The 27,652-nt window shown below is 45.9% G+C and overlaps 1 protein-coding gene and 1 non-coding gene across 5 annotated transcripts in view; both read right to left on the reverse strand.

The window, feature by feature from the left end:
- The window catches only part of DIP2C (disco interacting protein 2 homolog C), a 368,761-nt gene extending 362,760 nt beyond the window's left edge, over positions 1 to 6,001 (reverse strand). For all 4 annotated transcript variants that reach the window (XM_057730681.1, XM_057730680.1, XM_057730679.1 and 1 more), the window contains exon 1: positions 5,776 to 6,001. In XM_057730681.1, the coding sequence (XP_057586664.1) occupies positions 5,776 to 5,860 (85 nt within the window). In that variant the 5' untranslated portion in view covers positions 5,861 to 6,001. The remainder of the gene's footprint in view (positions 1 to 5,775) is intronic.
- A 17,735-nt stretch (positions 6,002 to 23,736) lies between these two features.
- LOC130852904 (U6 spliceosomal RNA) lies at positions 23,737 to 23,843 on the reverse strand. Its single transcript, XR_009053604.1, has one exon. It is a non-coding gene; the product is annotated as a U6 spliceosomal RNA (small nuclear RNA).
- Positions 23,844 to 27,652: the final 3,809 nt, after the last annotated feature.

The following is a 27,652-nucleotide window of genomic DNA, read 5'->3' on the forward strand; positions in this document are numbered from 1 at the left end:
CGGTGTGAAGCACCCCACATTGAAGAGGGGACATGTTTACACATGAATTTTTTATTTCATAATTTTACAATGTTATAGTATTCCTCTAATAAAAAAAATAGAAAAATATGTGACTTGACTAACCAGATAATTCAGTTAAAAAAAAAAATTTAACTGTGCATAATTGCAGACAAGTATGTAAAGAATTGCTCTCTCATGCCGAAAGAACCAGTTTGGATTTGACCCATGGTCTTCAATCTTTTCACGACGACATAGAAACCGCTTCCAACCTAATAAGCAAAAAACATGATTTCAAACCAGCAGCCCAGAAGAAAAAGATCTTTTTAATCCACTATCAATTGCAGAATCCCCCCTTTCCTCACTCTTTTGGGTTGTTTTTTCCTGGATTTTCCATACCTATTGCACAAAGCACTTGGTAAAGAACCATCTCAATTTGCGATTCTCAGCACAGAGAGCACATTTCATTCTCCACGATATTCAGCAGCAACAAAACTCAAGAGCAACCTCCTCAGCCCCCCACCCCCACAAGAGAAGGCTGCTTGTTGTGATGCTGACTTTCACAGCTCAGTATCTTAGCCCTTTCCCACTCTGTCTTAAGGGCTGAACATTAACACCCCGTTGGGTCCTGAAGAAAGTGCCGTATATGTACCAACCCGACTCGTATGTTCTCACCCCCGCCAGCTGGGATTCCCAACTGGAGTCTCCCCTTTGAGAGCGCTATTTATTGCCACCACCAACAAATGGGTGCAACTGCTTCTTTCGAGACGTGACAAGGTTTTGACCCTCTCAGCAGAAAGAACAGAGCACTGGCAACAATAGGAGGTCACTTTTGCAGGGCACACAAAGAGATCACGAAAGAAGGAAAATTAACGCTGGCAACCTTGAAAGCAGAGGCATACAGACAGAGGGACTGGAGGACAGGAACAGTACACAGTGGCCAGAGCCCATCACATCACCCGAGGTGCCTTCCACGTCAAAGCAAATGAAGTGTCCCCTGTTACAGGATAAACACTGAGGTGCAAAACCAAGCCAATAACTGCAGGCAAGCATCTGCTTTTAGGAAGGTGCTTGAGTAATTATAAGAATCTTCATATGAGTAAGATGTGAGTCTGTCCATATACATGACATCAAAATGAAGATTATCCAATACATTCTCTTTGCAATTCAGAATGCTACAACTCATCCCATAAATCACTGCTTGAAAAAAAATCAGCTCTAAAAAAAGAGGCAACCCACTTGAAAAGGCTGGGAGGAGGGAGGCAAAAAGTGACTCATAACATCCAACAGCTTGTAGCCTCCAAACCATAACAAGAACATAAAGCCAGTGGCCCGGAATGAAACAAAACAGTCGTCGTTACAGCTGTGAGCTCACAACATTCAGGTGACTGCAGCACCACTGGGCTCAACCTTACCCAGCAGTGCCTTTAACGTGTGCCTCTAATTTCCTGGCTAAGTTTGACATTTATATGTATTCATCAAGAAAAGAACATTCGAATTTAACTATTTTCTTAACTCTGAAGAACTCTTCAAATTCAAGTCCACACATTTCACATCCCACATATGTCAATGCTGCCAATGTGTAAATATTTTTCATCAGGTAACGATCTTAGATTTATCAAGCCAAGCACTCCATTTCATTCACCACTATGCATAGAGCTAGCAGGGGCAGGGGGCCGGGGGTGGGGGCAGCTTTGAGAGGATGTCGCAGAGTGAACAGGTTTTGTTAACAATGGTGTAGTGTGATTCCAGGTGCAGCAACTCAGCTATTGTTCCCTGAATCTGCTGATCTCCTCCCTCCTCCCCTCCCAATGACAACAAACTATCAACAAGACTCTGGAAGAAAACGTTTTTTCACATATTGGCTTTCCAGAGTCCACTATTTCCTCCCAATGAGAATGTCTGTGCTACATTAGGGGCGGCAGGCCTCTGCTCCCCAACCCTGGAAGGTGGTCCCAGGCTTCAGTTTGCATGGCCACCTCTGCAGCCAAAGGGACCTCCAAGAAAAGCACAGGGGCTGCTGGGGACAGAACTCACATTCTAGAGCCACGAGTATCTGCTATCTTGTGCTGGCAGCCCTGAAAATGCCACCACCCCCACCCTCACCACCAGATCTACAAACCTTCCAACCAGCCATCTCTTTAGATCTTACTCCGGTGGAGGGTTTATGCCAGCGGCATGTGAACTGCTCATCTACAATTTTAAAAAGTACTGGTTCCTTAACCAACACAAAGAACTGATAGCATCTACCTCCTCCCTTGGGCAGTTTTACTAGAAAATGTTAAGTTGGACTTGATTACAGAACATAACTAATAGTTGCAGTAATTCTGTCCCTTATAAACTGAGTAACTCCCATAAGCAAGAGTTAGGAAGTTAGTCGGCATACTCACAATTAAAAAACCACAAAATATGAAGCTAATGGACTTCTCTTCTGCAAAAACAAAACAGTTTTCACAGGATACATCACAAGGCAATTTCCCAAAGTCATACCAAAATAGAAATCAAACCACTCCTGAAAGAATGGGATGAGATAGTCTCGAGTTGCAAGTCCAGGGTATGTACAGCCCAGGACACAAGCTGTCAGCTAACAGAGAAACTTAGTGCTGAATTTCAATCAACAACTGACTTTTTTTAAATAAAATATGAGCCCATCTTTATTGAGAAATTTTGTTTCCTCTCTGCTTTGCCAGTATTTCCATTTAAAGGTTTTCCTTAAGCCAAATAATGTTTATTCATGTATTAATGAAACTGTTTGGGGGCCCTCTTAAAGTCAAATAGGAAAATTCATGGTTCCTAAAGGCAAGAATGAAGGGAAGGGAAGAGAGAGGAAGGGAACAAAAAAATGATTTAGGGAAAAGTGTGTAGAGAAAAGAGCCACCGCTACCCCACCTGGCACCCAGCGACCAGCCAGCTCACTGGCTTCCTCTCCATCTCACGTGTCCCAAGAATTCACCAGACCGACAACCCCTGGCCCCACACCAAAGACTTCACCCAGACTTGTGGATTGGAGGCCATGACTGCCCATGGGCGGGGCGGCCGCCACGTCTCCCCACAGAAAGCTCCTGTTCTTTGTTGGCACCAGTTCTGCAGGGAGAGGAGCCCAGCTTCTCCCTGAGAGGGAAGTACTGGGGAGCAACAGACAGTGGAAAGAAGAGAGGAGGCAACCAGCAGGGCAGGAACATGAAAATCTGAGTTCTGCAGCCAAGAAGTCAATCTGCAACCCTGTACCAAACAGTGACCCACAAAATAAAACAATGTTAGTGTCTGTAACAGCACCAGAGACAGCTCAAACCAAAACTAGACCAGCGTCTGCTAAACTAGACTATATACAACCATTAACAGCTGGCAGGCCATATAGGAACTTTGAAAGAATAGTCTACTCTGTTTTTTTCAACCTACGTTATGTGCTTAAAATGGAATCGTTTTTCCATGCTCCTCGGTAGGAACTGAGCACTGGAACATCCACACACGTTTCCACAGTATTTCCTGGTATTTTAATAAAATGATGAGGACTGATTTACAGAATTCTCTCCACATGAATCCTGACTGAAGATAAAATATGAAACCAATATAAAAAAATTCAGCTTTAAAAGTGGTTTTAACTTTTCACTTTGAAAGTGGATATGTTGGGTGGATTTTTTTTTAAGTTCTAAAATGTAAAGAGACACGGATTTCTGATCCCTCCATTCTTTGGTTTCTATCAAACACTGGAAAACAAGTTGATTCATCAAATTTAAGACAGTAAAACTACTCTACGTGGTCACAAGACACAGAATTCCAAAGGACCTTAAGAGAGACCCAATCGACTCCACACGGACAAAGCAAGTCAGAGGAGGGGAGCGGGGCTGAGGCTGGACGGCCAAAACCACAGCCCTGACTCTTACTCTTGCCTGCTCCAGCCAGGCCCCGCAAGGTTTACAGAGAGAGCAAACCTCTACTGTGATTCCTGCAGGCAGACACACACCCCTTTCTCTGCCCAGACACTCAATAAGAAATGCATTAAACCCTCTTTAAAAATCTGTACGGACAAAGGGTATTCAGAGTACTAGTGAGCACACCTTGGTGTAAAGTGGTTTGCCATCCACTGGACAAGAAGGACACATTCTAGGAGTGACTGATGGTGACAGGTGAGTGCCATCTAGCAGGTGAGTGTGCTGTGTCCACGTCCACAAGCAGGCATCCCACCAGGGGCCACGCACTGTCCCAGACACGCAGAAGCAAACGTGAGCCCACCCCAGACGGACGGGGGAGGTGGAGGGATCCTGGTGAGTGTCGAGGGCTCACCGCTTTGCCTGTGCAGGTGGGGTACCGACATTTAACATCAGTATAATGCAGATGCAGCAGAAGTGCTGGTCTGGAGGTAATGAACGAACGACGCGGTGATGTAAATAACACAACCGTGGTGCAGAGCTTGGCGGGCTGTAAAGTGAGGGAGGAAAACCCATTGGCCAAAGCAAAGAACGTGGGCAAATGTTTCCTAATGGGTACTTCCTCCCTCCGAGCAATCTGTCCACACCTCATCCACCAGTGCAGACTTGAGCACTGTTGCCCCAACTGGGCACTGCACAGAGGCACCAGCCACACCCTCACCCTCTCCAACCCTTCAGGACAGCGTCTGCGGAGCACAGAGTCCAAGACACTGTCCTATGGAACAGCTGAGCACTACAGAACCCTGCAGGACCCCAAACGTGAAACAGAAACACCTCCAGATAGTAACATCTGAAAAGGCACTTCACCCTCGGCCCCCTCCGTGACCCCCTTCTTGCCCCTGAAAGTGTTAAAAAGCCAAAACATAAGGTCAACAGCAGCTTTTCCCTGCTGATGAAAACCGACTGGCACGAATGAATTTACTTTCTGGCTGCCAGCCCCACGAAACCGTTACACACGCATACACACACACACACACACACACACACACACACACACACACACACACACACACACACACACACACACACACACACACACACACACACACACACACGTTCAGCGCTAAACTGCTCCAAATAGAAATTGGAGACGAGCTGGCCTCTCCCCACCCCGACGGTGTATCAGTGGCCTTCCCAGGGTGAGCCGGGTGAATCCTAAATCTATATTAAACACTCAACATTTCGGAACTTGAGTGGATTTTTTTTAAGACATAGCAAACCCGGATCTAAAACTTATGACAGCCGAGCACATGACCCCACCACGAAGAGCACAGAAGACACCGCAAAGAACACCCCATGAAATCACTGAGGCAAATCTGTCACACATCCTAAGTCTGAGACGATGGGAAGGCGGCGCAGACCCCGGCCTGCGGGAGGAGGCTTTCCAGTCTCACCACCCTTCGCGCCCCGGCCTGCGCGAACAATAGCAGCGCTCCCGGGCGGCTCGGACGCCGCGGACCCCGCGGCCAGACCCTCAAGTCCAACGACAAGTTTCGCATGAGAACGAGGCCCGCGACGCCTCAGGCCGCGCGACGCGGAACCGCCCCCGGCCCGGCCCGGCCCGGCGGCTGTGGGCAGCGCTCGGACGCGCACCAAGGACACGGCCCCGTCCGCCAGGCCGCGCGCGAGGACGCCCCGGCCCGCGCCCCAGGCCCCGCGGCCCCGGCCCGCGCCCCGGCTGCGCCCCCGGCCCCGCGGCCGCGGCCGGCCCCCCGGCTCCGGCCCCGCGGCCCTCCACACGGAGCCGCAGGGCAGGGGCCGCGCTCGCCCCGCGCCGGGACCCCCGCCCGCCCTCCCGCCCGCGCCCCGGCCCCGTGACCGCGCGGCCGCCGAGCGCGGGGCCTGTTACCTTCCGACAGCTCCAGCTCCAGCTCGGCCAGCCGGGCGCGCACCTCCAGGGGCAGCGCCATGCCTTCCAGGCTGCGGTCCGCCATGCTCGCGCCGCCCCCGCGCCGCCGGCCTCCCTTTGTTCCAGGCCGCGGCCCCGCCGCTCCTCGCGCCCCGCGGACCCGCACCGAGCGGCGGCAGGCCGGGCGGCGGCGCAGCGCGCTCCTCCCCGGCGCCGCCCCCGCGCGCCCCCGTCCCCCAGAGCGCGCCCGCCGCCGCTCCACCGGGCGGCTCCGCCAGGCGCGCGTGACGGCCAGGGGCGCGCGCGCGCGGGGGCGGCGGGCGCGCGCTCCGGGGCCGGGCCGGGCGGGGACGCGCCCGGGGACGCAGGGCGGGCCGGCGCGGCGCGCGCTCCCGGGGGCGCGGGGCGCGCGCACCGGCCCCGCGGGGCCTCCCCGCCCAGCCCCGGCCTCGCCTTCCCGGGCCCGAGGCAAAAAAATACCTGCGGGGGCCGCGGCCTCGGCGTTCCGGCTCTTTGGGGACTGATTTTTTTTTTTTTTTTAAATAAATGCGCCTGGGGGCGGGGGGCGGGGGGCAGGGGGTGTAGAGGACAGCGTGGGCCGCGTAAAGAGGACGGGGCTGGAAGTTCCCGATTCACGCCGACGTGGGACCCGCCAGCCTGGCCCTGAGGCTACAGCCAGCGCCGCTGCCTCGGCGGCGCAGCCTCCCGCCGTGAAGGAGGCTGGAGCAGGGATGGCCTCCGAATCTCCACGTCCCGGCTCGGCCCGAGCACCTCGCCCCCATCCCCCGGCGCGTCCTGGGCCCGGGCCCCGCGTCCTCAGCAGCTCCTCCCGCGCCCTTGCCCGCGGGCCCTGCGGCTCGTCCTCTGCGCTTCCCCCTTCCGCCCCCACCGCGTCGGGGTCACCTCTGGGGCATCGCCAAACCTGGGGCTCCAGGCCTGGCCGTTTGGGGAGGCCGGCTCACACCTCCGACTGTCCACCTGATCATCGACATGCCCCCAAACCCCGAACTCCACAAACCAGCCCCCCCTCCTGGCTTCTAATAACTGCCACCATTTTCCGCACGGTCCAGGCTGGCAAGGGTCCCGGGAGCGTGTGTCTCTCCCTCCGTCTTCTCACTCCGGATCCACTCCTCCCGGTTCAGCCCCACCCGCGGGCCTGGGGCACCCTGACGACCTCCCGGTGCTTCCGCCACCACCATCCTCTTGGCCCTGTGGCACGAGTAGCAAGTTGGCTCGGGAAACAGTGGCATGTATTCCCCTTTCAGAAATAGGCAACTTAATACTTCCTGCATTGTCTGCTGAGCGCAAGCCCACCCTCTTAGCAGGAGACTCAAGACCCTCCACCACCTGACCCCAATCGCAGTCCCACCACGCGCCCCCCACATGCTGGTTCCTGGAGACCTGGTGGCCTTCACCCTGGGTGCCCCCTTCTCTGCCCACATGCGCCCACTGCGTGCCTAATATCAACTCCAGGAAAAATCCCTCCTCCGCTTACTGTGCTCCCACTATCTTATCCACTTATCTCTGCCCTTATCTCCTTGGCCTTTATCTTTCTCATTAGCCTGAGTGACAGCTCTGGGGACAAGGACCAAGCCTTCTTCCTCTTTGTTCTTCCCCGTGATGGGACAGCAGTGACCACTCGGGAGCTGTGGGCATTTCTTACATGGGTCTCACTGATCTCATACGAATCAATGATGAGCTTGAAACGGGTGAACCCCAAACCTTGTGCTTTATGGTCTTGGACATAAATCCAGTGGACACGGGGCGGGGGGGGGGGCACACCACAGTCTCTCCCTCTTTCATAATAAACAGACCACTGAGGCAGAGAGCTCAAGAGGGTCTGGGGCTATGAGTGAAGGCCTTAGTGCAGCAAAACCAGGATTCAAGCCCCAGTCTCCAGAGCAAAGCTCTGCGCTTACTTCCTCACAGCACAGTGGGCCTGGGCATTCCATACAATGGGAGCGTCAAGTCAGTCTAGGGCCAGGTGGTGTCAGAATAGAAGTGTAATTCGTGGGTGGGTCTTAATCACCCACATCTGTTGCTATAACCGAGGCTGTTTCCAAAGAAGACCGCTCGCTGCACTAAACACGTCGATCGTCTGCTTGGATTCTAAGTGGATGCAGCTTCATCCGGGCAGGTCTCTGTGTGACTACTAAGTACACGTGGGAGAGTGTTTGTGGCATTTCCAATGGCCTGAGAGCCGTCTTTATCTGGAAATCCTGCCACGTCTTCAAAACACATTATGTCTGAGATCAAACTCCGCTTGCCTCCACCTCTCCGTGTTCTTACTCGAAAGCAGCTCCCCCGTCTCCTAGTTTCCCTGCTTTGAGTCACGCCCATTGTCAACCTTCAGTGGCATCCACCTCCGACGTCTCTCTCACACACACTGCACCCCACCTCCCTCACAGGCCCACTGCCACTGCCTAATTCAGGCCCTCAGAGCCCCCCCTGCCTTTCCCCCTCTGATCTTTCCTCCTGCAGCTGCCATGGGTTCCAGCCCCCTTGCTCTACAACCTACAATGGTTCTCTGCCTACAAACCAAAGAAATTGAGTTGACACCGAGGGCTTCACAGGCACAAAGTTTCCTTCCCTATTTTTCCATCCTGGGCTCCCTGCACACACCTGCAGTCACCTGAGGAGTCCTCACTTGTCTATGGGCATCTCCCCTTCTTATGTCTCTTTTGCCGACCTGTGCCTCTCCTCGTCATCCCCTCTCCCTATCCCCCAACCCGAGTCGCGGCCACACATCGGATTTCACCCAAGTCCAGGTTCAAATGCCACTTTTTCTATGAAGCCTTCCTTCCTCATCTTCCACCGGGAACGGCACACCTGTCTTCCTTGGGCTCGCAGTTAACACGTGCATCTTACTGGGCAGCTCGTCCACCTGTGATTCTCCCACTGTGTTGAATGACGTGTAAACAGCACATTGTTTCTCAAAGTGCAGTCCAGCCTTGGAAAAGGGGAAAGACTATTTCCCTTCACCTCCTTCTGCTCCAGTCCTGCCAGTCCCAGCCAAAGTGGCACTTCGTGAAAACCCAGCTATGCTTTGTGTGTTTATATGTATAAAAACCTGGTTCCAGTGGATGTCAAGGCGGGCATAGGGCATAACAACACCCAACAGAGGGTTATTAGAATGAATTGAATCGCTGCTGAGGGCTATTTGCTTCCAAAGCTCTCCCAAAGCCCTGAAATGCCATCCTCAGAGCTACACCTGTGAACCATGGTCAGTCATCTTCAGAAAACCACTATGACATCTCATGACTGCTACCTGGGAGGAGTTAGACATCATTAGCACTGATCAACACACTAGCATGGTTTAATTTGTGAAATAAGTCAGCTTTTACATAACAAATCCCAGAGGGTCTGAGACAGTAAGAAATGTGTAGGTGTCCAGGAGAGAAAGGCTGGAGAGGTAGCCAGCCCGAGGCCCGGGAACTGGAGGGACTCGGACGCCAGGCACGTGAGCTAGCTCTGCTCCTCCGCAGTTTTGAGTTCCACAGAGGGGCAGCCGCGGGACAGTAATTAAGTAGCTAATCTCCTGCCAGCCAGCACTGGAGGGCCTCTGCCGACACCTTGCTTGACTGTCTGCTGTGGGGCATTTTTCACCACGCGGCCTACCTGTAGCACCTCCCCTCTACTTTTTTCCTGTGCAACGAATTCCAAGCGAATTCTGAATGAAAACTTCATTACTCACATGCAGCTGGGCTCTAGACTTGAGAAAGCCTGGTTGGGGTGAAAGAGAGTAGTAAAGGGGTGCTGATTAATGAGGTAACTCGCGGGTGACACCCCGAAGCCTTGCTGCTGATGGGAGTTGATCCTCTCACTCCTGGTCAGATTCGTGCAGAATTTGTTCACGCCGTGCTCTCTCCTACAGATCCCAGTTCTGTGAAATTTTTACCTTTTCTGAAGTAACCTGGAAGAGCTGGTCGTCAAATACTCTGTTCAGATTCTCCAAGTATATCATAAATCCAGGGGGAGGGGTCTCACACCCCTGTTATGACAGAAGCTTCTTAAGCTGGAATTTCCCTACAGAACTATGCCTGGCAATTTATGTTTTGGTTATATTTCATTTTGGTCTTACCATATTATCAGAAATTCAGCTTGGGTAGAGTGTTAGTTTTAAAGAAAGAACAAAAGTGAGTCATGTGACACAGAAAGTTTGGGCTTAGTGAATTAGTACTTAGAAAGCAGCTTGACCCCTGAACAAAACTACTCTATGCGTGAAAGAGAACATTAACATTTTTGTGACTTTTGTTCACATCACCCTCGAATTAACTCAACAATGTGAATGTGACTGAACTCACTGAACCACACACACGTTTGCGTGCCTGTGATGGCTACTGTCTTCCTCTAGAAGTAAGAGCTCTCCGACCTACTCACCTAAGAAGAAGTGTACCCACAAAGCAGGAGCGAGAAGCAATCCCACAGAATCCCACGGCAAAATTGATTTCGTTTCCAGACCATTGCTGGAAGTGCTGCAAATTTATCTTGGACAAATCATCTGAATGTCTCCCTGTGTATGTTATTACAAATCAATACGCGACTATCAATAATATAATTACTTCTGATCGTTTTAGTGACTTCTAATCACTCGTGCTAATGGTGCTGTGAATAGCACAAAACAACAAGTCACCGTCTTTTTACAGCACCTTCCTTTGCCAGTTATGACTGACTACCTCTGGCTTAGTTAAGGTGATGTTAAAATTAATCATCATTCCCAGAACTCATATCAAGTAACGGCTGAGACAAGTAACACTTGTCTTTTTTTAAAGATTTTACCAAGTATTCAAAGATATAAGACTTTATTGAATGTTAAAGCATAAGCTTTTGAAGTAGAAGAGAAGGGAGTGGCTGAGGACTAGAATTTTGCCATCAAAAATCCACAAAGTGGAACAGCATCACAAAAGAAAATTATACAACTGACCTCGTCCCTTCAGGATGGAAATACACATCGATGTACCCACAGAGAGCGTCAGGCACGTTCCTCAAGGCCGTCTGCTCTGCCAAGAAAAGCTCCTCCACGAGGCTCCTCAGTGGAGTCTAAAAAATCCAATTGTGTAAAATGCAGAATCTTGTTATTGTGAAGTTAATTAAAAGCAGTGCTTTTCAGCCAGGCTGTATGAGCTCACACACACACTCAATGGAAGTAAATAACAATGAACACTGAGCCCTTGACACTGCCGCCCGCTGACCACACGCTGCTCTGACAGGGTCCCAACGACTCCGGGGCCTCCCCCGAATCAGAAGACAAAACTCCTGCTCTGATTGTGGGACCAGGCTGGACAGAAGAGGGTGGGCCGTCCCAGCACAGCCAGGTCCCAGTCCTGGGGGCATCTTACCTCCGTCATGCTGGGGCTTCAGCTTCCTGCTGTGCTCACAGTGGTGTCAGTGGACCTGGTGACATAGGGCAAGTTCCCAAGAAGCAGAGCCAGAGACGAGGGTTCGGGGTACATGCTTTATCAGGGGCGTCCTCTTGACAGTGAGCACATCCAGGGCAGGAGGGAAAGAGCAGGCCTCTGTGGCCCAGTCCACGGATGGACGGGGGCATAGGCCCTACAGCAGGGGCACCATGAAGCCAGTGGCCAGCCTTTGCACCCTGTGTCCTCAGTCGCTGGCCCACACTGGGGGCCCAGCAGCAGTCTGTCCCGTCAGGAAAGTGAAGAGCTGTGATGCACTACCATGACCCAACACTTCCAGCCCCGAAGGGCCGGCACATGCAGCCTGTAAAGGGCCCCAGGTGGCACCGTGTCCCCTCTGGTATGTCTGTGGGGCAGACCCTTGGGTCGCCACTGACTCGTCCCGTAGTTGCTACATTCACCGGGGAGCTGGTCTGGGCAGACACGTCATGCAAAGTCAGGAACCTGCAGGGTCTCTGGTGGGAAAGTTGCACTTGGGCTGTAGAATGTTTGGGCTTTATCCTGTATGTTAATAATTCTTTGGGTTGTTTTTTAATAAGCCAAAGAATCATTCAAAATGATTTTATGTGCTCTGCATGGGGTTAGGAAGGATTTCAGACAATGCCTGTCATTCGTGGACAGTTCTATGAAGCGATGGGCATGAAGCCTGTGCTGGGAGCCATGTGCCACATGGCTGATACCTGCAGGCGCTCACAGTCCTGCGGGCGCCAGCCCGAGTGAGGCACAGCCTAACGGAGCAGGCCAGGGCCGCCTGCCGTCCCGGTCCCGCACACTGCCGGAGTTTACGGGGTAGCCTGTATCGTCCGAAGATCTGACTCCCAAGCGCCTTGCCCAGCTGTACCTCGCGTTCCCTCAGCCTTTAAAGCGCGGGCAGGCCTCTCGCCAGCAGCTGCACGTACAGCCGCCCAGATTCCCTTCCTGGATGCTGTGCAGCTGGCATTGCCCCCCCTCACTGACCTCGGGCGTCGGTGTGGGAAGACCCCAGGCAGAGCGGAGCAGGACCCTGGGGCGTCACACCCTCTGGGCAGGCTCCTGAGATCTGTCTGCTCCGAGTTCCCCTCAGCCCCCACCTGACCCTGGCTTGGAGACAGGCTGGTGCCCCTCAGAGACCCCCGTTCCGGCCACGTGAACAGGGAAACCTCACCACGCGGCCCTCACACAACAGCAGCGTTGAGGCCGCAGCTCTCTTGAGACTCTGACAAAGTTCTAGGCCAAATGTCCGCCCCCAGGCCCCTCCAAACACCCAGGCTGGCAGGGGCAGGGGCCTGGGCGGCTGTCTCACCCACCCGACTCCCCAGAGCTGTGGTCCCTCGTGGCATCCTCGCCCTCCAAGCAGGCATCCTCCCTGAGGGCTGCACAAAACCTCGCAGAGACTCCAGACCTCAGGAGGAAGAGGGTATGCCCACAAGTCACAGCGGAACGAAGAACAATTCAATGAGCGCCACGCGGGCGGTGTGTTTCTGAAGAAGGTAAAGAATGAGAAATTAATTTAGAAAATGTACTATGTCTTCGGGAGTGGCTTTGATCTCTGACTGTGGAAGCTGTGTCCGACCAGAGCTGCTCTGCTCTCCTTCAGGTGCACTGCGGTCTTTTCTCTCTGACCCTGATTCTCCACAAAACTAGAGGAAAATCCTCTGAAGCACAAGAAAGATTGAAGATGAAAAGAGAAAGATGTTGACGCGTACGAGAAAGAGACGGAGGCTGCAGGCCGGGAGGGAGGAAGGTGCACACAGACCAGTCAGTGTTTCAAGGAACACACATGCAGGGAAGAAGAACAGTGTTAAAACAGGAAAGAGGACTCGTGGAACAAAACACAAATATAGGCAGACGAAAACTAATAGTTTTTTTTTTTAATGAAGAAAATATTTTATTGGGATTGAAATTGAGAAACCCACTATCATTATTTCCATTCAACAAGGTACTAGAAGTCTTGGCCAATGAATTAAGTCAAGAAAAATAAAATATATAAGGATTGGAAAGTAAAAATAATTGTCATAAATAGAAGGTAATCTTAAAGTCCCTTTTATTAGAAGGAGGCAAAATAAAGTTTCTTTTTTCTTTTCTTTTTGGAAGACAAACCATTTTTAAGGTGTAATAAACCAGATAAAAGTGTTAAAGATAGGGAAGCAACATGGTGCTTTGAAATGTTGCTGTGGAAACTAGCCCCTGGATTCCTAGGGCTGCTGTAGGATCAGCTGGGAGGCTTTAAGCCAGAGAAACATGCTGCTGGAGGCTGGAAGCCTGAAATCAGGGTGTGGGACGGGGACGCGCCCCTCCTGCCTCTTCCCGGCGCCGGCGGTTCCTGCTTGCCCTGCATCAGTGCAGGCTCTGACTCCCTGGTCACACTGGCATCTGTACGTCATCTTCCCTCTGTGTCTGTCTCCAGATTTCCCCACTGAACGAGGACCCCAATCACTAGATCAGGGCCACCCTTGTGACCTCATCTTCACTTGGTTGACTCTGCAAAGAGCTTATTTCCAAATGAAGCCACGTTCTGAGGAACTGGGGGCCAGAACGTCAACATACCCTCTTTTGGGGGACGAAACTCAACTGAACACAACAGCTGTTGATATGGGAAAAAAATCAATCTAGATAGAAATTTACCAAGAAATCAAATACCAAGAAACTACAAGAGACTAAGTACTAAAGAGAAGATTATGAAACAAATCAGAAGCATGATCTGGAATTGAAGCAGTAGAAGAAATAATTAGTAACATGTATATATATACAGCTTCAAAATTTCTTTGAATAAGCAAAAATACAAAACTAAAACAAAAACAATAAAAGATGATTATGAGATTAGCTTCATTTCTCGCACAAGAGAAATGGATAGCCCTCAGTAATTGACTCAGTTGACAAATAAGCTACTTTTCTTTGTCACCTAAAATAGTTTCATTTTAATATCAGCATGTCTTAAATCACATTAGTAGATGAACACCTGCCCTGATGGGGCCTCTGATTCTACAAGGGTGCGTCCGAACTCATCCGCACTCCAGTTATGTTAAAACTTCTACAAATTCTACAGCCAGAGTGCAGATGATTTTTGACTCTCCCTCGTACAATCTTTCAGGAGACCAAACGTACACTTTTATTATATTAACACTGTTGCTGGTGAACCTGGTGAACCTGCAGGCAAACGGGCCTCCCGGTCCTGGGCCCTGGAAATGTCCTCTCACAGGCCGCCTGGGGCTGGCATCTCCTCCTGCAGGCGGAGTCCGCCCTCGCTGAGCAGCACGGAGTGTGTCCTCCACACACGGCTCACCCGCGAGAGGAGCGGAAGCCAGCGTTCCGGCTGTGCGTCTCCTTCATCCTCAGCAGTCAGGTCAGACACTCCGCTCTCTGGGGCAGAGTGTCGGCGTGTGTGTGTGCACCTGTGTGTCCACCTGTGTGTGTGTCTGTTTATAAATACGGGAAGCTTCGGAATATTACGCGAGCAGAGCCACGTCACGTGGAGGAAACACGAGGTTTGTGGAGATGTCGTCCCTGCAAAAAAGTGAACAAAGTTAAAAATGAAATTGATAGATTAATTGCTGTAATTGACCTTGTATAAAATTTTAGTGAGAGATTATTGTAAGGGATGGGGAAAATTACCAATGGTTACCCCAAAAGCTAATCTGATAGAAGAAATAAGGCAGTTATTTTGGAGAAACAAACAGAAAGGCTCCGGGTTAACGGCACCCCCTCACGATGAACTGTGAGCAGTGTCTGCCTGTAACAATATCAGTGCGGTCAGATTTAAGTCGATCATTTGTTTTAGCGATTTGTTTTCTGTCTTTCATTCCTTTGTTCCTCCTTTCCTGACTTATTTTGGATTAATCGAATATTTTCCTTGTATTCCACTTGAACTCCTTCACGGACACGTTCCTGTACATATTTGCTTTGTTTTGTGTCTTGTTGTATACACTTTGCATGTACATTTACAGTAAATGTCACGAAGCGGTGGGACAATATTTGCTTTGCCAGTCATATGTCTTCTTAAAACTCAAGAGAAGAAAATGAAGAGGTGTGTAGTCTTTTCTATTTACCAGTCTCGATGCTCTTTATTGCTTCTTGCAGACCTGAATTTCTATCTAGGGTCGTGAAGAACTTCCTTTAGAATTCCCGCAGTGTGATTATGCTGCCAACAAGTGATCTGCACCGCATCTTCAGTTTGGAATGAAAGTCTGCTGGAGTTAGAATCTGGGGTTGACAGCTTCTTTTTCCATCGGCATTTCACAATTTTGTTCCACTGCCTCCCGGCCTCCACTGCTTCTGGTGAGCAATTGCCCACAGCTTACATCACCACTCCCTTGTATACAGTTGTCATTTTCCTCTGGCTGCTTTCAAGATCTTCTCTTCATCTTTGGTTTCAACAACTTGACCATGATGTGTCTTGTTTTCCTTGTATTTATCCTGCTTACAGTTTGCTGAGCATTTTTGACCTATAAGTTGATACTTTTCACAAAATTGGGGTAATTCTCAGCTATTCTTTCAGTGTATCGCTCCTGCTGCTTCTAGCTGTCCTCTCCTCCTGGGTTCCTCTGCGCTTATGTTGTACAAATTGATATTGTCCTGCAGGTCAATGTGACTGTGTCCATGGTTGTTTTTTTTCCCAATATTTTTTCTTTCTGTTTTTCAGATTGAACAGCTCTTGACACTTCCTTCTAACTCCTGAAATCCACGGTTACGCTCATCCTGTTAATTTTTCATTTCGTATATTGCATTTTTCAATTTTCTAATGTCTCTCTGGTTCTTTCCTTTTTTTTTTTTATAATTTACATTTCTCTGTTGAGAGTCCCCATTTGTTCTGTCATCATGGCCATTTATTCAAACGTGTACACGTGTGATCACTGCTTGAATGTGCTAGCTTGCTAATGCCAACATCTGGGAAACCAAGAATGAGTTTCCAAAAACTGCATATTCTCTTCTCTATGGCTCCTATTTTCCCGTTTTTTTGCATATGTAGTAAATTTTTTAATATACTCTGGATGTTGTGTATGATGTGTTGGAGAGAGAAAATCGTGTCTTCTTCCTTTACAGGTGTTCAGTTAGTTCAAGCAGACAGCAAAATCACTGGTACTTACTTTTGTTCTTGTCAGCCTTGGTTTTATTCTTTCTTGGAGTGGGCCAACTTTGGTTTGGAACTGAGGTTTAGGACATGTCTCATACTATAGAGTGTGAAGCTTGCCCTTACATTTTGGCCTTTCTGGAACCTCAGTTCCATCCCAAACTCTTCAGTGAGGTCTGCCCACGGCCTCGGCTGGTGCGTGGAGGGCTCCCAGAACTGCGTGCTGCCTGCTGTCACCGTGTCGCTCTCAGCCTGCAGGTCATCTCCAATAAGCCTCATGGATTTTCGCCCTTTGCCCGTATGTCCCAGTCTTAAGCCAAGGACTCACAAAGATTCCCCACGCAGGCTTCTGGGAGCACCTCTCTGTGAAGCATTCGTCTCTCAGACACCCTGCCAAACAAATTCCAACTACTTCAAAGATCTGAACTTCAGCATCTTCCTCCTCAGCTCAGAGAGAACCCTCCAGGGTGAAATCTGGAACACCTGCGTGGTGACATTGGGCTCTGCTCATGATGGCCTCTTCTCCTGTGACGCTCGGTTTTCAATGCCTGGAAAGAGTCATACCACGTATTGTCCAGTACTGCAGCTATTGTCAGTGGAGAGCACCGACGCTCTCGTGGCTGGTAGTAGAAGTCTCTGAAAAATATTTTCATGAGCATAATAATGTAGAGAGCAGTTCAAATTGGAGAAAGAAAATGAATTCTGGGAGATCTCGCCAAGAAAAAAAAAAAGAAACTCATAGAATGAACACACCGAGAGGAGTTTGGAGTTGAATTATTTTGGTGATGAATGATATTTACATAGTCATAATAATGTAAATTCTGGATATTGACATAAATGAAAAACAAGATAGCTGGGGATGAAGAAAATAAGAAACGTGTGTGTGAGCCTGGAGGGAAAGCAGTAGATGAGAAACCCACATCCTCATCTTACCATGTAGACAGCCAATAAATAGTGTCTAAAGACGAAAATTAAAGATGCAGAACCGTAAGCTTATATTTAGAAGCAGAGAGGTAAACACCAAAAGAAACACCGGAAAATCTGATTGTGCTTGCCTCTGGGTGGTAAGATGGGCCAGGTCTGATGACTGCTGTTTTTCACTAGAAGCCTAATTATACAAGTATACACGTTTATTGTGAAAGATAACATATACAGGAATGTGCATAAAAGTTTTGGCATTTAACAAATAGGTAGAAAGCCAACTAACTCTCAAGTATGTCGGAAAATGAATTTTCACTGCAAGTCTAATTTTTCTAATTTTAAACATTTCTATTGCAAAATATAATATACAGAAGGTGCATACCAAAGAGTTATAAGGCCAAGTAATCATGAACCAAGTCAAGGAATTTAACATCACTTACAGCCCAGAGGTCCTTTCTGACTACAGTGCACTCATTCCACCAAACTAGACCATTCTCCCATCTGGTATGGTAATTGTATCCTTGCTTTTCTTAAGCACCCTTACAGGCATCCTGATAAAATATAGTTTAATTTTGATTACTTTTGAACTTTATATAATTAGCATTATACTGTAAGTGTAATTTTTATGTTTTATTTTTTATTCATTCAACTTTAGGTTTATAGATTTATTCATATTGTTTTGGGGGGGTTCTAAGTAAATATTTTTTGAATGACTATACCAGAGTTTATTGATCCATTCTACCATTCCACTGTTGATGGACACAAGTTATTTCAAGATTTGGGCTATTATGGGGAAAATACAATAATATAATTTAGTATTATATGATTACATCTGATATATATCTGATATAGCCTCATGTATGATATGCTGGTGAACTTAAGTGAAACCTCCCCCCACTGCTCGGAATTGCTCCCTGTGCCACACGTGACTGTGCACATACAGGCTGTCTTTTCTGTTTCACTTGTCTATTTGTTTATTTCTGCACTCGTGCAGCATGGTATTGATTAATATAGCTTTACAATATCTAAACACTTGATAAACTGAGGTCTCTCATTCCCACTTTGAGCTCTTCCCTCCCATCCTTCCTTCTCCACCTTCTTCTTCTTCACTGCCTTAGCTATTCTTTTCCCTGGAATTGTTTCACATTTTGAATTAGGTTGTCACATGTCACCCCAAAGCTAGATGACTTATACTTCCTGAGCTTTTACATACTGAATCTGCAAGATTTATCAATTTATTGTAATTGAGCTTGAAGTGAGAAAGCCAGGCAAAGGTCTTGACGCTTTCTCATTGCCAAAAGACCACTAAACTCCCTAGAGACAAGCAAGTTACAGAAAACACAATTTTCCGAGACAAGCTATTATTGTATATAGCCTCAAAATTGTTATACTCCACAGAATATTAAGTAGTTACAATTAAATATTTATAATCTAGATGACACCAAAAAATAACCTTTAGGAAATAAATTCTCCAAGTCACTAGGATAAGATCTAGAACAGGTATAAATGTTGACACAAAAAGACCTTGACCCAACTTGGGTTAAGATTTATTCTCTTACAGATTCAATGCAATTTCTGTCAAAATCTCCATGACATTTTTTTGCAGAAGTAGAGAAATCCATCTAAAATTTCTATGGAATGTCAAGGGACCCCTGATAGTCCAAACAATCTTGAAAAAGAAAAACAAAGCTGGTGGTCTCAAACTTCCTGATTTCAAAACTTACTGCAAATCTACAGTAATCAAAACAGTGTGGTACTGGCAAAAAGAGTAATAAAACAATGGAATACAATAGACAGCCCAGAAACAAACCCTTGCATATAGAGTCAAATGATTTTCAATAAGGGTGCCAAGACCATCAAATAAGGGAAAGAACAATATTTTCAACAAGTGGTGCTGGGAAAACTGGATATCTATAAATGAAAGAATGACATTGGATCCTAACACATGTTACATGTAAAAATTAACTCACAATGAATCAAAGACCTAAATGGAAGAGTTAAAACTATAAAACTCTTAGAAGAAAACATAGGGGATATTTTCAGTTTTGAATTTGGCAATGATTTCTGGATATGACAGGCAACAAAAGGAAAAATAGATAAACTGGACTACATCACAATTTACAACTTCTGTACATCAAAAGACAGTCAACAGAGTATAAAAGGCAATATCTGGAATGGAAGAAAATATTCGCAGATTATATATCTGATAAGGAGTCAATATCCAGGATACATAAAGAGCTCCTACGACTCAGTAACAACAACAAAAAACAACTCAATTAAAAATGGGCAAAGACTTGGATAGGTACTTCCTCAAAGAAGATATATAAATGGCCAAAAAGCTCATTGAAAGATGCTCAATGTCACTACTTATTAGGTGAAGGCAAATCAAAACCACGATGAGATACCGCCTCACACCTGTTAGGATGGCTACTGTCACAGAAACAGAATAACGTTGGCAAGGACGCAGAGAGATTGGAATCCTTGTGCACTGCTGATGGGCAAGTAAAATGACACAGCTGCTGTGGAAAATACTACGATGGTTCCTTAGAAAATAAAGCATTTAGAGTTAGCGCATGATCCAGCATCTCCATTTTTGGGTGTGTGCCCAAGGAACTGAACGCTGGAATTCAAACAGGTATTTGTGCACTTAGGTTTATTACACTGCTACTCGCTACAGCCAGCAGCCAGAAGGCACCCAAGGGTCCACCAGGGCACAAACGCATACACAAGATGCGGTGCTACACGTAACGTGGAACATCACTTAGCCTTAAAAAGGAATGAAATTACGGCACATGCTGCAACGTAGATGAACCGCGATGACATTATTTGAAGTGACATGTCACAGTCACAGGAGGACAGATATTCTATGTTCCCACACACATGAGGTAGCTAGGGTGGCCAACTTCATGGAGACAGTAGAACGGTAATTGCCAGGGCCCGAGGCCAGGGGAGGATGAGGAGTTGTTTACTGAGGACAGTTTCAGTTTTGCAAGATGAAGAGGGTTCTAGATATGGTTGGTGGAGGTGGTTGTACAGCTTTGTGCCTGCATTTGATGTGAGTGAACTGCACAGTTAAAAACGGTTCAGATGGTAAATTTTACCTCATGTGTATTTCACCACAATTTTTTGAAAAACACAGATTTACATTCTTGACATCTTTAAATGTCTTATAGGTATTTGCCAAGTTTGTCTTTGATTTCTTCTCCTATCGGAGTCAATAGTCCTCGTCTTCCCAGGGTTCCTGCTAATAAATGCTAATTAGAGGCTCCTAATCTTGGGCACATGCGTGGTGTTTTCTGAGCCAGGCTGCCTCTGAGTTTATGAAACATCTTGAATATGTGACTTCAGTCAAGGGACACAGGGTTTAAAATGTTATTTCCATAGTAGCTCTGAAAAAACTCAGGAAACTTCGTTATGAATGAAGCAGGGTTGAAAAGCATTCTCTAAAAATCGGAAACAAGATAGATATCTGCTAGCTCTGCTTCTATTCAACACTGTTGAAACTCTTACACTAAAGGAAGAGCATTGCAAAGAATACCATCGTAAAAGACCAGTTGTCACTATTCACAGCCCTCATGGTGGTCTTCAAAATGACCCCTAAAACACATAGACAAAGCATTGAGCTTAAGGGGAAATTTTGACAAAGTTGCTAGATAAAAAATCAATTTGCAAAACTCAGTTGCATTTCTATATACTAATAATATATAGAAAACATCTTTAAAGTGCCATCCATAATAGCAATTAAGAAAAAATGATCTAGTACTGCTATCACTGAAGTTGCTCTTCAACCTCTGTTTTTGGCCCAAATCTGGTCTTTGGTGTCAGCTTTGGATGTGAGAAGGTCCAATGCCTGCTTTAATGCCATTTTCTGTAACACTGAACCCACGTGTGATCACAAGACTGTGTGTTAGTGATATAAACAGAGCATGTTATTAGATTTTACTGCTAATATCTAAATCTTTACAAATACAGATAAACATTGTACATGTAACTTGGAGGGAAAATCTTAGGTTCTTTCCATGTTGACATGCTTGTTGTAGTATAACTGTGTACTTATTATTGCAGGAGTAAAATTTCACAATAATTAATGATAGTTGTGAAAGTAGTTAATTTTATGTGGAAAAATGACAATCAAGAGCTTCCAAATGGCTAAATAAATAAGGAGAAAGACTGCTGATTAATATGAATATTAAGAGAATGCATTATCTAGATAAATTTAGGATGAACATTATATCATTTTTTAAAAATAAATTTATTTATTTATTGGCTGTGTTGGGTCTTTGCTGCTGCACGCGGGCTTTCTCTAGTGGAGAACGGGGGCTACTCTTTCTTTTTTTCTGTAATGTTTTGTTTTTATTTTTTTATTTTTTAAATTTTTTTTCTTTAAGAACTTTTATTGAGATACAACTGACATACAATAAACTGCATATATTTAAAGCGTTCAATTTGTTTTTTTTATTAGTAATGTATATATGGCAATCCCAATCTCCCAATTCATCCCACCCCAACCCCCCAAGCGGGGGCTACTCTTCATTGCGGTGTACCTGCTTCTCATGCGGTGCCTTCTCTTGTTGTGGAGCACGGGCTCTAGGCTCTCAGGCTTCAGTAGTTGTGGCACTGGGCTCAATAGTTGTGGCTCATGGGCTCCTAGAGTGCAGGCTCAGTAGTTGTGGTGCATGGGCTTAGTTGCTCTGCGGCATGTGGGATCTTCCTGGAATAGAGATTGAACCCATGTCCCCTGCATTGGCAGACAAATTCTTAAGCACTGCTCCACCAGGCAAGTCCACATTATATCATTTTTGAACTAAGAAGTGTTCCTAAAACTTTATGTAATTATACAAGCACAGTACTAAGAATTAGATTATGTAATTATTCTAGTCATCATAGAATTGTTTGGCATGCTAGCACTCATTACATTAAATAAAATAATATTTAAAACCTGCATTTAATTTTCAGTTAATTTCATTTAAACCATGAGATCTGAGAAAAATTATTGTTTGGCAATCCCCTACATCTCATGAAGATAAATTAAAAGTATATTTTTATGTTCGCCACTTCAAATTTTCTCTAGGAAAAGATCTAGCCAATAAAACACCCAAAAAATATGAAGATAAAACTTTTAGAGAAAGAAAAGATATTCCTCTAAAACATCTTTCTTTTCCCTTCACCTTACTTGGGGGCAAGAGCACTGCTGACATGCCATTGGAGCACTCCAACACTCGTCGGCTCTGAGCACTGATTGCTTCTGATTCACAATATCAAACAAACTTTTCACAGTAAAATTTTATTTAAAAATTGAAATATTGGACTTCCCTGGTGGCGCAGTGGTTAAGAATCTGCCTGCCAATGCAGGGGACACGAGTTCGATCCCTGGTCCAGGAAGATCCCACATGCTGCAGAGTGACTGAGCCTGTGCACCACAACTACGGAGCCTGCACTCTAGAGCCCATGAGCCACAACTATTGAGCCCGTGTGCCGCAACTACTGACGCCCATGCACCTAGAGCCCGTGCTCTGCAACAAAAGAAGCCACTGCAATGAGAAGCCGTTGCACCGCAATGAAGAGTAGCCCCTGCTCTCCACAACTAGAGAAAGCCCGTGTGCAGCAACAAAGACCCCAACACAGCCAATAAGATAAACAAATAAATTGAAAAAAATTGAAATAAAATAAATAAAAATTGAAATATTTTGCATAACATAAATTTCCTGATAAAATTTTTATTTATGGATGTGTTTCAGACATTTACTTAGTTTTCTGAAATCAGTTTTTGCCACAGCTTTGGCTGAATACCTGTTTTGGCATTTGGCTATTTGGTATTTGGCAAACATGTATTTGATGCACCTCTAGTAACTCTGAATATATCTAAAAAATTATTGGCAAGACTATTATGGAGAAAATGTTGAAATTTATCTGAAAACCGTTAAAGAATACCTTAAAATAAAGAAATATACTTATGAATAGAAAGGCCCAAGACCATAAAGATTTATTTCCCCCCTTTGATATATAGATCCAAAGCAGTTTTAATAGAAAGCCCTAGAGGGATTTTGTGGAACTTGATGAGCTCATTATAAAATTTCCATGGAAGGGCAAAGAGCCAAGAGTCGCTAAGCCGTTCCTGGACAGGATACAGTGGGGGACTTGCCAGCACCGAGACCTACGGGGCTTTAGTGACCAACCTAGGGTGGGGTACTGCCCACGGGTGGACCCGCAGCTCAGAAGCAGCCATGCGCATAGTTGCAAATTTGAATTTTTGTAATTTGTAAATATCAATACCTACAGATGGATAGGATAAAAATATGAACTTATCTGACTCATAAGAACCAGAAATTTAATGTGATTGGCACATTAAAGAATACACCCCAAGGAAAGAAGACTTCCAAATATTAGCCCTTCACCTTACCTTACCTCCCACATAATTGGGTGGTTGCTTTTTATAATTAATTTGCCCTCTGTGATTATCAACCCATAAATAAAATTCTCACATTCACGTTTCTAGAAGTCCTAATAACTGTGTTATCAAAACACTATAGCCAACAGGATGGGCTGTCTTCTGCCCTGTGGTTTTTTTTTTTTTTTTTAAATATGGAACGCTTCACGAATTTGCGTGTCATCCTTGCGCAGGGGCCATGCTAATCTTCTCTGTATCGTTCCAATTTTAGTATATGTGCTGCCGAAGTGAGCACCTGCCCTGTGTTTTAAGTGACTTTGAGTCTATTCTGATTTTCGTAGTAGGAACATGGCAGATTTTGATGCTCAAGCTCGGCAAACGATATTTCCTACAAAGAGAGGGAAAGTGGGGGCTTTCTAGGTGATGCAGTGGTTAAGAATCCGCTTGCCAATGCAGGGGACATGGGTTCAATCCCTGCTCCAGGAAGATCCCACATGCCGTGGAGCAGCTAAGCCCGTGCGCCACAACTATTGAGCCTGTGCTTTAGAGCCCGTGAGCCACAACTATTGAGCCCATGTGCTGCAACTACTGAATCCCATGCGCCTAGAGCCTGTGCTCTGCAACGTGAGAAGCCACGGCAATGAGGAGCCTGCGCACCACAACAAAGAGTAGCCCCCACTCACCGCAACTAAAAAGAAAGCCTGCGCACAGCAAAAAAGACCCAACACAGCCAAATAAATAAATAAATAAATAATTATTTTTTAAAAAAAGAGGGAAAGTATCTGGCAGACCAGTCCCCACAAAACTGATGACTCGTTACATCACCCAACACTGTAAAATCTCCAAAGGTAAATTTTGTGAGAGCTCAGCGTGAATTTCTTTTTTGTCTATGATTCTGCTTTTTTAAAAAACAACCTTTTCCGTTTCTGTTCACTCTGCATTTATACAGCGAACCCCAGTCTATCATGTACTTTGCTTTCTACTGCTCTCCAGACAGGCACAGCAGTTCTCTCCCTTACCAGCGTGATATAAATTCCTCAAGCACAGAGACCATGGCCTCTACTTCCTTTGTGTACACTGCAGTGTCTAGGATGGTATTAGCAGTGGAATAGGCTGTATAGAATTTTGAGGAAGAATTAGAGTTGGAGGAAAGGACAGAAGTAGGGAAGGAAGGTAGATGAGGTGGGGTATATATAAGCAAAGAGATGAGACAGTCTCAAGACTGTAATAAAGTGGAAAAATATTTATGACGTAATATTAAATGAAAGAATCAGATTACAAAATAGCACGTGCAATATCATCCTATTTTTGTAAAAAACAAATAGCGCATATACGTACACACGCTCACACACATACATGTATACTCGTAGGGATTTTATCAAGAAGGTAAACCGCAACGTTAGTGGCTATTTTTTGTGGTGTGTATGATTTCTATTATTTTTGTGTCTACTTGTAATTTTTAATTTTCTAAAGTGAGCATGTTATATTTATAATTAAGAAAAAATTATTTAAAAATATAAAACCAAATTTTCTATTTCTGCCTGTAAGGAAGTAACAGGGTCCAGACTTGTCTTTCTGTTGAAACAGCTAGAATATTAGACATTATATGTTAAACAAACAATCTGCAAAATAGGCAGGGCATGTAAAATCATTTTCAGATGTTAGACAACAGGCAGTGCAGGACTATGACCCCTGAGAAGGGAAACCAGTGGGGATGAGCCCTTAGCAACCTAGATGCCGCCTGATGGCAATTTGTGATCTTGGGCCAGGGGGTTTCATCGAGCTGAGGAGGCGAAGCTGGGCCCCTGGGGAGGCTGAGGCAGCTGAAATTTGTGAGGCAGAGTACTAAAGACGAGAAAGACTTGTAGGCAAGGAGCTCAGATGTTTGCCTGGGGTTCTCGGGTCTCCCGTGGGAAATCATTTGCTCACAATCAAGGTAAAACTCCTCCGTTTGCGAAGAGCAAATCCCAGGGAAAGAAATGGTGCTGGGGAACTATTTCCAGAGCTCATCCAGGCTAGGAACTGTCCCTATTCCCTCCAGCCAGGCCTTGTCGAGTACTCGGGCAATCAGTGATTGCCTTAGTGGGGGGCTAAACGAGCCCTGTAGGAAAGACTAACCTACACCTGTCTTAAAATAGCTTCAAAACAAGCCTTAAAAGAATAAAGCAGGACTGAAAATAGTTTCAATACTTTTTTAAAGAATATAACAAAATGTAGGATCTACAATCTAAAATCCACAATGGCTGGCATTCAATTAAAAAATTACTAGACAGGCAGGAAATGTGAAACATTATCACAAGAAAACTCAGTCGATAAAAACAGATGTAGAAATGACAGAGGTGATGGAATTATTACACAAAAGCATAAAGCAATATAAATATGTTCAATATGCTCAAGAATGTAATGGAACACAAGAACCTAATGAGGAAAGAAATGAAAGATATAAAAGAACCAAATGGAAATTCTAGAGATGAAAAATACAAGAGCTAAAAATTTTTATCAAGTGGCATTAACACCTGATTAGACACTGAAGGAAAAAAGTCAATGAGCTTGAATACATAGCAAATAAAATTATCCAAAACAAAGTACAGAGAAAAACACTGAAAAACCTGAGCGGGCGCCTAGTGCATCAAGGGCAACACTCAGCGATCTAACGTGTGCGGCTGGGAGCCCAGTGAAAAGGCAGGGGACATAGAAAGTACTCAATGATGCAATTTTCCAAATCTGATAAAATATATAAACCTACAGATCCGAGAAACTCAATGAATCCCCAAGAAGGATAAACAGAAAGAAAACCATGAGACGCTTCACGACGAGAATACTTAGAACCAGTAATATGATACAAAATCTTAAAAGTAACCAAAGAAAATAAACACAGAAAGCACAATTTTTTAAAAAAGGATAAGCTGGACTTCAAAATTAAAACTTCTGTACTTTGAAAGTCTCCATTAAGAAAACAAAAAAGCAAGCCTCAGACTGGGAGGAAACATTTAATACAGATATCCTCCAAAGGACTGGCACCTAAATATATAAACTCTTACAGTTTGATAAGACAACTCATATTTTTATTTTTTAGTTCTAAATTTTATTTATTTATTTATTGGCTGAGTTTGGTCTTCATTGCTGAACGCAGGCTTTCTCTAGTTTTGGTAAGCGGGGGCTACTCTTGGTTGCGGTGTGTGGGCTTCTCATTGCAGTGGCTTCTCTTGTGGAGCACAGGCTCTAGGTGCATGGGCTTCAGTAGTTGTGGCATGTGGGCTTCAGTAATTGTGGCATGTGGGCTCAGTAGTTGTGGCACATGGGCTCAGTAGTTGTGGCACGTGGGCTTATTTGCTCTGTGGCATGTAGAATCTTCCCGGCCCAGGGATTGAATCCATGTCCCCTGCATTTACAGGCGGATTCTTAACCACTGTGCCACCAGGGAAGTCCAACTCATCTTTTTAAATGGGGAAAAATGTTTGGACAGACAGTCCATAACATAAAGCATGCAAATTGCCAATAAGCACCATAAAATACACTTAATATTGTGCATATTAAGCACATGCAAGTCAAACCCACAATGAGATGCCACTATGTGTCCACTAACTGGCTAAAATGTAAAGGCTGACAACACCAAGTGTTGATGAGAATGAAGAGCAATTAGAACCTCTGTGTGTTGCTGGTGGGGAAATAAAATGGTGGAGACACTTTAGAAATCAGTTTGTCAGTTTCCTATAAAGTTAAACTGTGAGGCCAGAGGAAGAGTTGGGATATCACAGCATATCACCTTAGCTGTGCTCTCCTCTTACTCTCTAAAGACCCTCGTTTCCCCAATTTCAAAGTCTTCTGGAAGCTGCCTTCCAAAGACAGTGGCTGTGAGGAAATCACCTTTCAAGAAAGCTGGAAGCTGGAGGCAGGTCTTTTCTCTGCTCGTGGATTTGTGTAAATTATTCCTGAGTGGTGACTTGAGCCATGAAGGCTGAGAGGTGTGTGTTCTATGGAGGTCAGGGCCTCGGCTGGTCCAGGTGGGACCTGGTGAGCCAGACACAAGTGTGCCTGAGTGGGTCCTTCCTGCCCATTCTTCCCACCTGCGTCCTCCACCTGAAGCTTCTCCCATGGTGTCTG

This window comes from Hippopotamus amphibius, chromosome 4, assembly GCF_030028045.1.
Source record: "Hippopotamus amphibius kiboko isolate mHipAmp2 chromosome 4, mHipAmp2.hap2, whole genome shotgun sequence".
NCBI classification, from domain to species: Eukaryota; Metazoa; Chordata; class Mammalia; order Artiodactyla; family Hippopotamidae; genus Hippopotamus; species Hippopotamus amphibius.